The sequence below is a fragment of the Mya arenaria genome, chromosome 4, assembly GCF_026914265.1.
Source record: "Mya arenaria isolate MELC-2E11 chromosome 4, ASM2691426v1".
NCBI lineage: Eukaryota > Metazoa > Mollusca > Bivalvia > Myida > Myidae > Mya > Mya arenaria.
This window is the reverse complement of record NC_069125.1, coordinates 56325633-56339815: the sequence shown is the minus strand read 5'-3', so window position 1 is coordinate 56339815 and position 14183 is coordinate 56325633. Positions and strand designations below refer to the sequence as shown.

At 33.8% G+C, this 14183-nt stretch overlaps 1 protein-coding gene across 3 annotated transcripts in view; it reads left to right on the top strand.

The window, feature by feature from the left end:
• Window positions 1-14183, top strand: part of LOC128229921 (transcription elongation factor SPT5-like) — a 33572-nt gene that overhangs the window by 5658 nt on the left and 13731 nt on the right. For all 3 annotated transcript variants that reach the window (XM_052941829.1, XM_052941827.1, XM_052941828.1), the window contains exons 2-9: window positions 7507-7594; window positions 8035-8187; window positions 11252-11342; window positions 11802-11937; window positions 12721-12852; window positions 13083-13182; window positions 13426-13560; window positions 13919-14134. In XM_052941829.1, the coding sequence (XP_052797789.1) occupies window positions 7523-7594; window positions 8035-8187; window positions 11252-11342; window positions 11802-11937; window positions 12721-12852; window positions 13083-13182; window positions 13426-13560; window positions 13919-14134 (1035 nt within the window). In that variant the 5' untranslated portion in view covers window positions 7507-7522. The remainder of the gene's footprint in view (window positions 1-7506; window positions 7595-8034; window positions 8188-11251; window positions 11343-11801; window positions 11938-12720; window positions 12853-13082; window positions 13183-13425; window positions 13561-13918; window positions 14135-14183) is intronic.

Sequence of the window (14183 nt, the reverse complement as noted above, 5' to 3'; positions counted from 1 at the left end):
GGACTGAACAAAAACACTGCCACCAAGTACTCGGCTGATGACGTAGGTACAAACAAAGAAAGCTTCAAGACAGCCAGAAAGTTGGAGAAAAATATAATCCAATTCCTTGAGCGCGACGACAACAGCCTCATGCAACCTGGAAAAAAAGGACACAGTAAAACAGGATGGTGCAGTCAAACAAGCAAGGGTTCTTACAGATTATCTCCAGAATCTTTATGAAAAATTCCTATCTGAAAATCCAGGACAGAATATATCGTTCGCAACATTTTGTAGAATAAGACCCAAACACATACAATTATCCGCATTCATATCTAGAAGCAGTTGTCTGTGCACCAAACACCAGAATATGGTGTTGACCATAAGCGGAATCCAGTAGCGGTTGAAACTGCATTGATCGAAAATCACACAGAACCTGAACAACATGTGGCAACAGTAGCCGTTGAAACTGTATTGTTTGAAAATCAAACAGAACCCAAACAACATGTGGGAACACATATAGATATCAGCGTTGACGATTACGTTGCTGCCATGTATGAGACCGGATGGTATGTCGGGAAGGTAGTAGACATCGATAAGGAAGATGACGAGATTGAGATTTCCTTCATGGTCAGGAAAAAGGAGCTCTATCAGTGGCCGAGGCGAACCGACAAGATATGGATTGGAAAGGGTGATGTATTGAGTGTAATCCAAGCTCCTATAGGGACAGGTAAAACATGAAGAATGTTAAAACTGGCTGACTCCGATCATGATAAATGCACACAGTTATACGCAAATAGAATATAGGTCACATGAGTGGTACACCGTTTTCTTGACCAGCAAACTAACGAATCAAAATTAAGTAATGTTCGATACAATGGAGTGTAATCAAGCGATTTGTACTGTATATTTACATTATTCACATACAAATATGTCAAGATAGTAAATTGACATAAAACATAAGACAATGACATCTGTTTAGATATATATTTACGCAGAGAAATTTACCAGTTCACTTAATCTGTGAGATGTGTAATGTTCGATACATGCAAAATATAGAGATTTTCTTGTTGTTTTCATATTGATATCTTTTGTTTTTGGTATTGTTATTATTGTTGATTTATTTGTGTTGATGTTTAAAGCAAAAATGTTACTTATATAGTTTGAATTAGACAAGGGCACATATGCAATGTATGTTTATTTTTGTAATGGCATGGTTGTTTCATTATCCAAAAGCTATCATAATTAAAATTCTTATCTACATAGTTGCAAAACATTGATTTAACAACAGAAATGTGTGTTTAAATGGATAAATTGTGATTTCTTTATACGATTACCCTTATAGTTTTCCCTACAAAAATTATGTAATGTCCGATACAATACGGGTGTGCATCAAACCATTTCAATATGGTTTAAGATATTTACATTTAAGTATTCAAATGTTACTATCTTCAATTATTAAACATACACTGTCTTTTTAAGAGGGTATTTATAAAAAATAAATTACCTTTGTCAAAAGTATATATATGTATTCAAACAAAATAAGAATCAAGAATATTTTTATATTTTTACCAAATACATTTTATATACATACTAAGTCTAATCCTAAATTGACATAAAATGGATGTATACAGTTAACTATCTAGTCTGATTTCAAGAATTAAAATACCTTTCGCTGTTTAAATCTATTAATTATCTGAAAATAAGTGCTTTAGATACAATTAGGACTATCTTTGTAAGACAAGGATAATGTAGCGTACATTACTAGACGAAAAAAGGGTCAAGTCTATGTTGTAATTTCCATGTTTCATAAAAAAAAAGTTTGTTAAATGTTGTTCAAGATTTTTTTACAATGTTTTATTCAATGTTTGAACTGTTAGTTTTGAGTAAAATAAATATGTTTCGAATATTTTTATTTTATTGTTTTTATATAGGGCCAATATCCCAATTCTCGTGAGAATTAAAACAGTTAAAACATGCAGCTCATAACAGCAATAGAATTAGAATTAAAACTCCGTTGCATCAAATCAATTATATTATATCTAAGCTTTCCATAAATAACAAAAAGTCAAAAACAAATAGCATTGTTTAATGTCTGAAATCATTTCCTTACCTTCAACTACCTTTACCTATTTTCCTGCCAATTTTGCCCATGAAGTTTGGTGTTTTTTGTATACAATACTCCTTTATAAGACGCGATCGGTTTTTAGAACAAATCTAGCACTTCAATTTCTACAAGTCTATGATGATGTTCTGGCTAAACAGTCATATTTATCAACTAAATTTGTTAATTTGCTTGAAGAAAATTGCTGATTTTCTTGTCAACTGTGAGCTCTCTTATGTGGAGGTAGGTTAATAATAGAACAAGTAAACGCGGATATGGATTTATTTTGCGTATCTTATTTTATTATTTATAATTTATCATTATTCTCAAAACAATCAAAGTTTCATTCATATTAGTATTGAATTCAAACATTTCGGTCATTGTTTTAAGATTCCCAGACGACGATTAAATTAATTATTATATTTTTTCGATCGTATGGTATTTTCTTACCAGCCTAGACAAAATCCTGGCAATCAAGTGGTATTATACGGTATCCGACCGACCGATTTAAACACAAACCATAGCTATGTGCCTTTGATCTTATTACCGCTCATGTTCTGATGTCACAAATTCTTACGTTTGATCTGCAGCCGACACTTTCCATAAATGTGTTGTTGTAACTTCCGCAGGTTTTTGTTTGGATTTCAGTTGATGGGACTTAAATTATGCGAAATAAATAAACATTGATAACTGCAGATAAATTAATGTAACGATTAATGAAATGTGAACCTCGCAGTTAAGCCTGCATGAATTCGCAAAGCCTAATCATAAGAAGCCTGCATGATATATGCAAAGCCTAATGTAAAAAAAAGTAAGTTCTATTTTGGACATGGATAAATAACACCGCAAACTATATCCTAAATATTTTCATTTTAAAGACAGCAAAATGTGTCTCCTGACTGTGATGACCTTTACTTGGCACATTAAAATAGTTCATGCAACTAATCTGCTTACAACACTTTCTGTCCTCAGATGTTGAATGTGTAACGTTTTCAGGTAACCAAAACACAAAACGTGAACTATATGTTTGTTGCCTTTTACCCATACATACATGCTCTGGATTGAAAATGACCACAAGAACCATGCCAGTAGAGCATAGGCCCCTATGGGCCTTTTGTTTAGTTTTATGCCTAAAAAAAATAGGTTCGGCGAGGAAAAAATAGGGTCGGTCGGGTTACCGGTAACACAGGTCCTTTTTTTTTGCCTCAACAATGCAGTCATGTTTTCCGCATGGAAGTGTTCTCTGACCAAAAAATTACGGGTTATAGAATGGCGAAAACAGGGCGGGCAGTCGTTAACCCTTTGCATGCTGGGTAAATTGTCGTCTGCTCAAAAATGTCGTCTGGTTTATTCTAAATTTCTTTCAATTTACTTAAAACTTTTGGGATATATTGACTGAGTGGCAAACAGCTTGGAACCTGACCAGGCGCCGAGTTACTCGGCATCTGGTCTGGTTCCAAGCTGTTTGCAAAGCCTTTAAAATCGTCATCAGCAGCTTAAGGGTTAACAATTTTGCGTTTAAGTTTTCATTTTATGTAATAAAATCAAGAGTTTTTATCCAATGGTAATCAAACTTCATACAATGGTAGAGCATTATGAGAGGAAGTGAAGTGTACAATAACCATAACTCTATTCTTGCTTATTACTGAGTTATTGCCCCTTGTTACTTTTTTTGTCCGGAGTATAACTTGAAAAGTACTGGATGGAATTCATTGGAAGTTCATACACTGGTAAAGCACAGTGAGAGGAAGTGCAGTGTACAATAACCATAACTCTATTCTTGCTTATTACTGAGTTATTGCCCCTTGTTTCTTTTTTTGTCCGAAGTGTAACTTGAAAAGTACTGGTTGGAATTCATTGGAAGTTCATACACTGGTAAAGCACAGTGAGAGGAAGTGCAGTGTACAATAACCATAACTCTATTCTTGCTTATTACTGAGTTATTGCCCCTTGTTACTTTTTTTTGTCCGGAGTATAACTTGAAAAGTACTGGTTGGAATTCATTGGAAGTTCATACACTGGTAAAGCACAGTGAGGGGAAGTGCAGTGTACAATAACCATAACTCTATTCTTGCTTACTACTGAGTTATTGCCCTTTGTTACTTTTTTGTCTGGAGTATAACTTGAAAAGTTCTGGTTGGAATTCATCGGAACTTCATACAATGGTAAAGCACAGTGAGAGGAAGTGCAGTGCTCAAGAACCATAACTCTACCTAATCTAATTACTACTGAGTTATTGCCCTTTATTTGTTTTTTGCTGTCAGTTTTTTTTTCCAGACATTAACTTGCAAACTACTAGATGGAATTTATAAAAACTTGAGAGAAAGCACAATGAGAGGAAGTGAAGTGCATAAGAACCATAACTCTATTTTAGCTTATTACAGAGTTACTGCCCTTCGTTACTTTTTTCTTGTCCGGAGCATAACTTAAAAGTTATTGGATGGTATTTAATAAAACTTCATACAGTGATAGATCATAATGAGAGGGAGTGCAGTGTACAGGAACCGCAATTCTATTTCAGCTAATTACATAGTAAGTGCCTGTTGTTCTTTTTTCTTGTCTGGAGCATAACTTGAAAACTATTAGATGGAATTTAATAAAACTTCATACAGTGATAGATCATAATGAGAGGGAGTGCAGTGTACAGGAACTGCAATTCTATTTCAGCTAATTACAGAGTTACTGTCCTTTGTTTCTTTTTTTTTGTCCGGAGCATTACTTGAAAACTATTGGATGGAATTTAATAAAACTTCATACAGTGATAGATCATAATGAGAGGGAGTGCAGTGTACAGGAATTGCAATTCTATTTCAGCTAATTACAGAGTTACTGCCTTAGGAGCAATAATTCCAAGGCCATAAAAATTCATTAATTTTTGTCAAATCTTTATGAAACTTGCTCAGAATATTTGTCTACTTGTTGTCTTAAACATTTGTGAATATGGGTCACCTCAGATAAAAAAAAAATAGGTTAAATCTTAGGAAATATTTTCCCAATGTCATTTATTTAAAAAAATTCTCAAATTTTCATGGAACTTTTACAAAAAAAATTCTCCAGGATATCTTGGTTACATTAAAGTATAATAAAAAATTACAGTTTTTTTCCTGCAAGATATTGATTTTTTTTTCAATTTTCATGACATTTGGTTACTTTACATACATACACACACGCGCACACATGCTTTCACACTGGCACACACACACCATTGACCTGTCAGCACCACAGTGAAACTACAGACTACCACTCTGGCTTGGACCATATATATGTCTCAGATATGCCTCACAAAACAGATGTCATGGAAACCTTCTGGACTGACCACAAAGCTGTCTGGATTGCCTACTAAGTGTTTACCATTATCATTTTAGGTTAACCATTTCATATACCGGTAAACATGCCTACACAATGCTTACCAAACCTATCAATACCAGTCAACAACTAAATTAAATTGCTATTTTATTAAATTGCTATTTTATAAACACACATCCCAATCATGAATTTCATATCTACCCATATTTTACAAAAAAATATTTTTTTATTAACTTTAAAAATATCTTAGATGATAAAGTGTGTTGTCTAGGGTCAAAAACTAGGTCTTTGGGACAGATCTTATTGGAAAAGCTGATGTATTTATAAAATGTTCATTTTTTCCTCACACAAATGGAATAGTTTCTGTTGATCAGGTTAATATTTGTATGAACGATATCTCTGATAAGTATAAATATGGGTCTTTTGGGTTAAAAATACTAGCTCAAATATTAGGTTTGCAAACTTGCATCATCAAAAAAAAAATCGGCTTTAATGCGGCGTTGCCGTCTTGTTAGTCCATATAAATGACATATCAGCTAATTCAGAAGAGATTAAATAAGAGATGAAATCTGGTGGATGATTGTGTTGGCTATCAAGAAGTGTAATTACAGATGATTGTTTAAAACTACAAAAGGTTATCAAAACAAGGCAAATAGGCCACACAGCTGGGACTTACATTTCAACCAGTCAAGTGTAACATTATGACTGATCTTGATTTTTTTTTTTTTTACTCAATACCAATATGCGCTCATCTGTATATCGCTAGAACTGTTAGAATCACTGAAATATCTCAAAGTACACATAACGAATGATCTTACCCGGAATATACATACTGAAGAATTGTGTATTAAAGGATACAGAACCGTCCCTTGAATAACAAAATTTACACACATGCTCACTAGATGTTAAACTTCAAGCTTATAAAGGCATGATTAGACCTGTCCTAGAATACAGAAGTACAGTGTGGCAGGGTTTCAGCCAGGATTTTCCAAAGGCTTGTCGGGACTTAGTAATGGGGTAGGTTTGGGAGGGATGTCCCCTCCGAATGTCGAGATTTTTTTTATAATTGTAGTGCAAATGGTGCGATTTCCTGCATTCTTAGCTAAACTTATCTGCTGTATAGTCCAACTATTAAACTGATGTTTTTCATATATTGGTGGTATTCTTCGGAATTTTTTTTACGAAACAATTTCACATGGTAGTTAGTAGTAATGATTATATTGACACCGGTGACTAACCTAGTGAAATGTGTAAAACCCTGCCTCCCTGGGGTCTGCTGACCTTGTACATAAAAAGCGGGGATCAAGTGAATATGCTATCGTACACAAATAACAATAATAAAATGCTATCAAGTAATACATTGAACAGTCAGTCCTTCAGATAGGAGACTATGACATCAAATAGGAAAAATACATCTTAATTCTTTTATATTATGACAATATTGCGAGCTTCAACACCTTCACACCAGCTTACGTCATTTCCACGCGCATGCATGTATTTGCTGTATTCCTTTAAGGATGATGAGATCGCCAGAGTCGGGAGGCATGAGGAGTTTGTGTTTAGACAGAATGTTTTGTTGTTGTATTCATGTATAGAACTTCAACTTAAATTGGCCTTCTTGATTTCTGATAGTCAATTGCAAAGCCATGGTGAGGAATCATGTGACATTGTCCAATCGGAGTGCAGGATGAAATAACACTGCCATAACTCCCAACAGTTTTTTTTTTTATCAAAATTAAAGTCATTATTTCTCTACAGAAAAGATGAGGGAAATGGAAATATTATTTAAAAAATATGATGTACACCATAAATACTAGCTCAGTGTATTACCTTGGCACCCAGTTTAATTCATCCATATTTTTCCAACTTATTTATGGTTACTGTTGATTCGGAGTAAGACTGAATCTTTAAATAGTGGCACATCAATCAATTCTCATATTGACACTGAATAAAGTTATTAAATATTTTATAAATTTTTCAGTTATTGATTCATGTTTGAACCCAAATTTGCTCAAGATTGGGACATATTGAATATCCCACTTACTAATTTGTTAATTATTTTGTATTATATCTAAGTAATAAATTGTCCAATAGTTAATACTGCCTAAATCTGTTTTCAGCTGAAGTTTGAAAATCATGTCTGACAGTGAAGGGAGTGTGTACTCCGATGCAGAGAGTGGTGGAGCTGGATCCGACCCAGAGAGTGAGGTAATACACTGAGGGGCTCTTATGTTATCTCCTTATGTTCAGGATTTATCCTGAAATCACTTCAGACTTCTGTAGAGATGTAAAGAATGTTTGTTTGTTTGGTGAACGATTTGCATCAATAACAGGAGGAAGTATCATGAAATGAATATTAATGACTTACAAACAAAACTTTAAAAGGGGTCTCAGCCCCTGGACCCTGCTTTGGGCATGAATCCCTCATACGCAAACAGAACCCCAGCAATTTTTCAGGATTGACAATTATCAGCTGTTAGAACCCCCTGTACACCCTCATGTGACATCTGAATTACAATGTAACTGATACTCTTGTTTTGGGCGAAAAGAGTTTATATGGGAGTTCAGTACATGTTGGCTCTACAAGTTTAAAATTTAACAATATCTTTCTGATAAATGCTTTGATATAACCTTGTTTGGACATGCAGGTTGCGGATAACCAGGGCTCTGAAGATGAGATGAGCAGCCCCAAGAAGAAGCGCAATGTGATAGAAAGTGATGATGATGACAGTGAGGACAACGCCCGCTCCAAGAAGAAACGCCGGGTCAGCGTCAGTGAGGATGAGGAGGATGTGGATGAGGTGCGACTTAAACCTTGTATCAGTAACCAGTCATTATAATTCAGTTGTTTGAAACTGGTTATTTCTTTGGTCAGGTCAATATTTATTCACTAAAATGATGCATAATTAGTATTTTTTCGATCATCCCCTCTTTGTTAGATATTGAGACAATTCCTACATAATGAACAATATGTATACTAACAAGTCAATGAGTCTTCATTATGAACAATATGTATACTTACAAGTCAATGAGTCTTCATTATGAACAATATGTATACTTACAAGTCAATGAGTCTTCATTATGAACAATATGTATACTTACAAGTCAATGAGTCTTCATTATGAACAATATGTATACTTACAAGTCAATGCGTCTTCATTATGGACAATATGTATACTAACAAGTCAATGCGTCTTCATTATGGACAATATGTATACTTACAAGTCAATGAGTCTTCATTATGGACAATATGTATACTAACAAGTCAATGAGTCTTCATTATGGACAATATGTATACTAACAAGTCAATGAGTCTTCATTATGGACAATATGTATACTAACAAGTCAATGAGTCTTCATTATGGACAATATGTATACTAACAAGTCAATGAGTCTTCATTATGGACAATATGTATACTTACAAGTCAATGAGTCTTCATTATGGACAATATGTATACTAACAAGTCAATGAGTCTTCATTATGGACAATATGTATACTAACAAGTCAATGAGTCTTTATTATGGACAATATGTATACTAACAAGTCAATGAGTCTTCATTATGGACAATATGTATACTAACAAGTCAATGAGGCTTCATTATGAACAATATGTATACTAACAAGTCAATGAGTCTTCATTATGGACAATATGTATACTTACAAGTCAATGCGTCTTCATTATGGACAATATACCGTAATTCACCTAAGAGTTCGGACACCTTAGATAAATTATTTTTTTCGCTGTCCGAAAACATAGAAAATTACCATTTTTACATTTTATTTACATGTTTGTTTAACCTGCCTTTTTTCTTCATGTTTGCATTTTACCACTTATTAATTTATCCGTAGTAATCAATGGTCATAAACCTATTTATTACGCCTATAAGTGTAAATCCTTCATCAAGTCAATTAAAACACCATTTTATACATGAATTGAACTGAATAAACACATTCTATCGGCTTCAGATCAAAGAGTCACACTGTGTGACGTCACATAACTTACAGTTATACCCACGAGGATCTCGTGGATAGCATGGACATTGCTATGCAGGATTAATGTATAACTGTACAATTATTGATTCTTACAGTCTATAAGTGTGGTACAAGTTTAAAAGTTTATTGGCAGATCGTTTTACAAACATGTCATGTCTATGTTTTCTTAATTGCCCTTGTTGTTTCTTTAATCCTCTAATAAATATACCACACAGGCAATAAATCGTTTAGGATGGGTAGTAACTAATTAATTTGTCACAGTGGTGTATACGGTTAGGTAATCTAGCCTGCATTGTAAAGATAAAAATCAATAATCTTCGTCTGTGAAACTTGGTAACTGTGAAAGTTATGATTGATGTCCTTTGGGTGTCCGAAAATTAGGTACGCAAAATAAATTATTTTGGAAAATAATTATGGGTGTCCGAATATTTAGAGTGTCCGAACTCTTAGGTGAATTACGGTACTAACAAGTCAATGAGTCTTCATTATGGACAATATGTATACTTACAAGTCAATGAGTCTTCATTATGAGCAATATGTATACTAACAAGTCAATGAGTCTTCATTATGGACAATATGTATACTTATGAGTCTTCATTATGGACAATATGTATACTTACAAGTCAATGAGTCTTCATTATGGACAATATGTATACTTACAAGTCAATGAGTCTTCATTATGGACAATATGTATACTTACAAGTCAATGCGTCTTCATTATGGACAATATGTATACTTACAAGTCAATGCGTCTTCATTATGAACAATATGTATACTAACAAGTCAATGGGTCTTCATTATGAACAATATGTATACTTACAAGTCAATGGGTCTTCATTATGAACAATATGTATACTAACAAGTCAATGCGTCTTCATTATGAACAATATGTATACTAACAAGTCAATGCGTCTTCATTATGAACAATATGTATACTAACAAGTCAATGAGTCTTCATTATGAACAATATGTATACTTACAAGTCAATGCGTCTTCATTATGAACATTATGTATACTTACAAGTCAATGCGTCTTCATTATGAACAATATGTATACTTACAAGTCAATGCGTCTTCATTATGAACAATATGTATACTTACAAGTCAATGCGTCTTCATTATGGACAATATGTATACTTACAAGTCAATGCGTCTTCATTATGAACAATATGTATACTAACAAGTCAATGGGTCTTCATTATGAACAATATGTATACTTACAAGTCAATGCGTCTTCATTATGAACAATATGTATACTAACAAGTCAATGCGTCTTCATTATGAACAATATGTATACTAACAAGTCAATGCGTCTTCATTATGAACAATATGTATACTAACAAGTCAATGAGTCTTCATTATGAACAATATGTATACTTACAAGTCAATGCGTCTTCATTATGAACATTATGTATACTTACAAGTCAATGCGTCTTCATTATGAACAATATGTATACTTACAAGTCAATGCGTCTTCATTATGAACAATATGTATACTTACAATTCAATGAGTCTTCATTATGAACAATATGTATACTTACAAGTCAATGAGTCTTCATTATGAACAATATGTACACTAACAAGTCAATGCGTCTTCATTATGAACAATATGTACACTTACAAGTCAATGAGTCTTCATTATGAACAATATGTACACTTACAAGTCAATGAGTCTTCCTGCAACAGAAATCAATAATGTTTTTCTTTTTTGTCCATCAATCTTTTTGGTCACTGATATTAATATATTTTGATTGATAGTATGCGCAGGTCACATGTATAATCAAGTTACTAAAGACTGTTTGTGTTTTTGTTAATGGTCATTAATGATAATAATGTGTGTGCCTTTTTAAACTTTATGTTCATGATACACAGTATGATGAGGAAGAGGATGAGGACCAAGATGAGGGTCACCACAGGAAAAAGAAGAAACCAGCACACAGGGGCTTTATCCTCGATGAGGCTGGTACGTAGTTCGGTTTTGAGTCTCTTGTAGACTTGTTAATACTTTTATCTCAAACTTCCAGTATAAATAAAATAAAACGAATATCAATTTAGATAAAAATTCCAAATCTTTTAACTCAGAAAGAAAAACTTTTACAGCTAAAGATTTTGAATATAAATGTAAATAGTACTGCAGTTTGATAACCATGATGTAATCGCAAACAAATATGGATAATGGAGGGTTAAATCCTTTACACAATACAGCTGAAAAAACGTCTATAAAGGCAATTTCAGAGATCAAAATTTAGCTGGTTTCAATTGTGTGCCCATCGATCATTGTCCATGATTAGATAATGATATTGAAAAACAATTCACAGTATTAATGTATGTTATTTCTGTTTCCAAATCTTGTTTTTTTATGTTGATTTTACCGAGCTAAAAGAATAATCATAACCTATGTGGTGTTCTTTGTATTCCCCAGAGGTTGACGATGATGACGAGGAGGAGGAGGAAGACTGGGAGGAGGGAGCTGCAGAGCTGATGGACCGCAAGTCCATGTATGAGGGCCCCACTGCCAAGGACATGGAGAGCAACAGGAGGCTCAATGAACTCATGAAGTGAGTGAGGAATATTTGTCAAGTGAAAGGACATTGAGACTTAGTGCTATAAGCTGACAGAAATATTTCACTGTGAAACCTTTTGAATATAACTATTGATGATAAGATTTAGAATTTATCCTGAAGTCAGGATTGGAAGATTTGTTAATTTTGCTTTATGCTGTTTATTAAAAACAGTAAGATATACCTGGAAATTGATAGGAATGGCTTTGAAAACATTTTCAAGAAGCCTTGTTATTGGTCCGAATCCCAGAATTTTCCAGGATTTTGTTTTTTGGTCAGTTAATGTCCTTTATATAACTGAACATAATAGAAATAGAGAGAGGGGATATTATAGTAGAGGTCTTTCATTATTGAATTTATTAAACAAGTTTTCATAACTTGATACAAAAAATAAGTCTTGGCAACTTTTTTTGTCAATTTTAAGAAACCTGTTTAAGTAGAAAAATATTGAATGATGACGAAAGTCTTATTCTATTTATATTGTAAAAAATTGTTAGAATATTAACAACACTGAGTAAAATGTTGCTTTATAACTTGCATATTTCCAACACTGTTTATATGAGATATACATCTGTTATTTCCTGCTGCTGACATCATTTATGATATGGTAACTGTGTTTTTAACAATGTAATATTCTCTTTTGCCTGTATTTCATTCTGATTCTAAAGTGTCTATCTTGACATCTAGATTTGTTGTTTGTTCAGATAAAAAAGTAAAGATAAAGTGAATTATGACTTATCATTCTCTCAAATAACTGGTCACTCCTTACTTTGTTTCCAGTTCTCAAACAGAGGATGAGATTGAGGCTTACTACCGTCAGAAGTACGGGGACAGTTCGGCGCTGGATAGGTTTGGGGAGGGAGAAGAGATGTCAGACGAGATCACACAACAGGGACTCCTTCCGGGTGTCAAGTAAGGGTCCTTTCTCTTATCTTTGATCTTAAATTGTCAGTCTTCTCACATGCTAAAATTTTAAACACTTTGGACTCATACCTTTCCTTAATGGGTATTCTATATCAAGAAAACTGTTTTAATCTCAGTTAATAAAGAGAAATATATTGATGATTTCCTCATTTGATGATTTGACAGTATGTAAAGGCTATTTTGGATAGGATAACATGTGTCGGGGTATATTTGTTTAGGGACCCTAACCTGTGGCTTGTGAAGTGTCGGATCGGTGAGGAGAGACAGACTGCCCTTCAGCTGATGAGGAAGTTTATTGCGTACCAGTTCTCTGAAGAGGTACCGTAGACAAGAAAAAAGCTTGACAATCATTCAGTTCTCTGGTTTTGTCTTGGTGTTTGATTCTACCAAATATCAATTTTAAGTGCTAAAAGTGAAAGAAATGTTTAAATGCACCTTGAAGTACATTAATAGCACTTGCATGCAAAAAAAAAAGCTCAAACTATTTTTGATACAATTCCTTTTAGTTTTATGGTGTAAATTGCGACAGAAGCAGTTAATAAACCTACATTGTTTCTGCAGCCGATGCAGATCAAGGCAGTGATAGCGAAGGAGAGTCTGAAGGGTTACATTTACATTGAGGCTTACAAACAGACTCACGTCAAACAGGCCATAGAGGGCATCGGCAGTCTACGCATCGGACAGTGGTCCCAGATGGTAATAATTAATTCATACATTTGAGACAGAAAAAAATAGCTTTAATCTGTAAGTATTGAAATGAAAATATCAAAAAAACTTTCAAACATTTAAAGAATAATTATTCAAATGGAAAATGTAGTTTGTCTGTGGAGACAGTTTGATGTATTTCATTGTATCCATGTTATATACCAACAAAACTATTTCAAAAATACTTTGAAGGTAAATGAATTTACCATTGAATCTTATTCAGCTTCTTGTCTTACATCTCAGTTATCTATGACTTATTCAGAAATTGCAGCAAAGACTCTAGTCAGTAATTATCAGTTTAAATGTATCATAACTATCTTCTTGAATACCGTATGCTGTTGTTTTGCAGATGGTTCCTATCAAGGAGATGACAGACTGTCTAAAGGTGGTGAAGGAGACAGCTGTCCTCAAGCCTAAAGGATGGGTGCGTCTAAAGCGTGGTATCTACAAGGACGACCTTGCACAGGTGGACTACGTCGAATCTGCTCAGAACGCTGTGCACCTCAAACTGCTGCCTAGGGTAGACTACTCAAGGCTAAGAGGGGTGCTTCGCCATCAAAACTCTGTAAGATTGAATGTGTTCGACTATTACTGTGTTTAAGATTCAATACCGA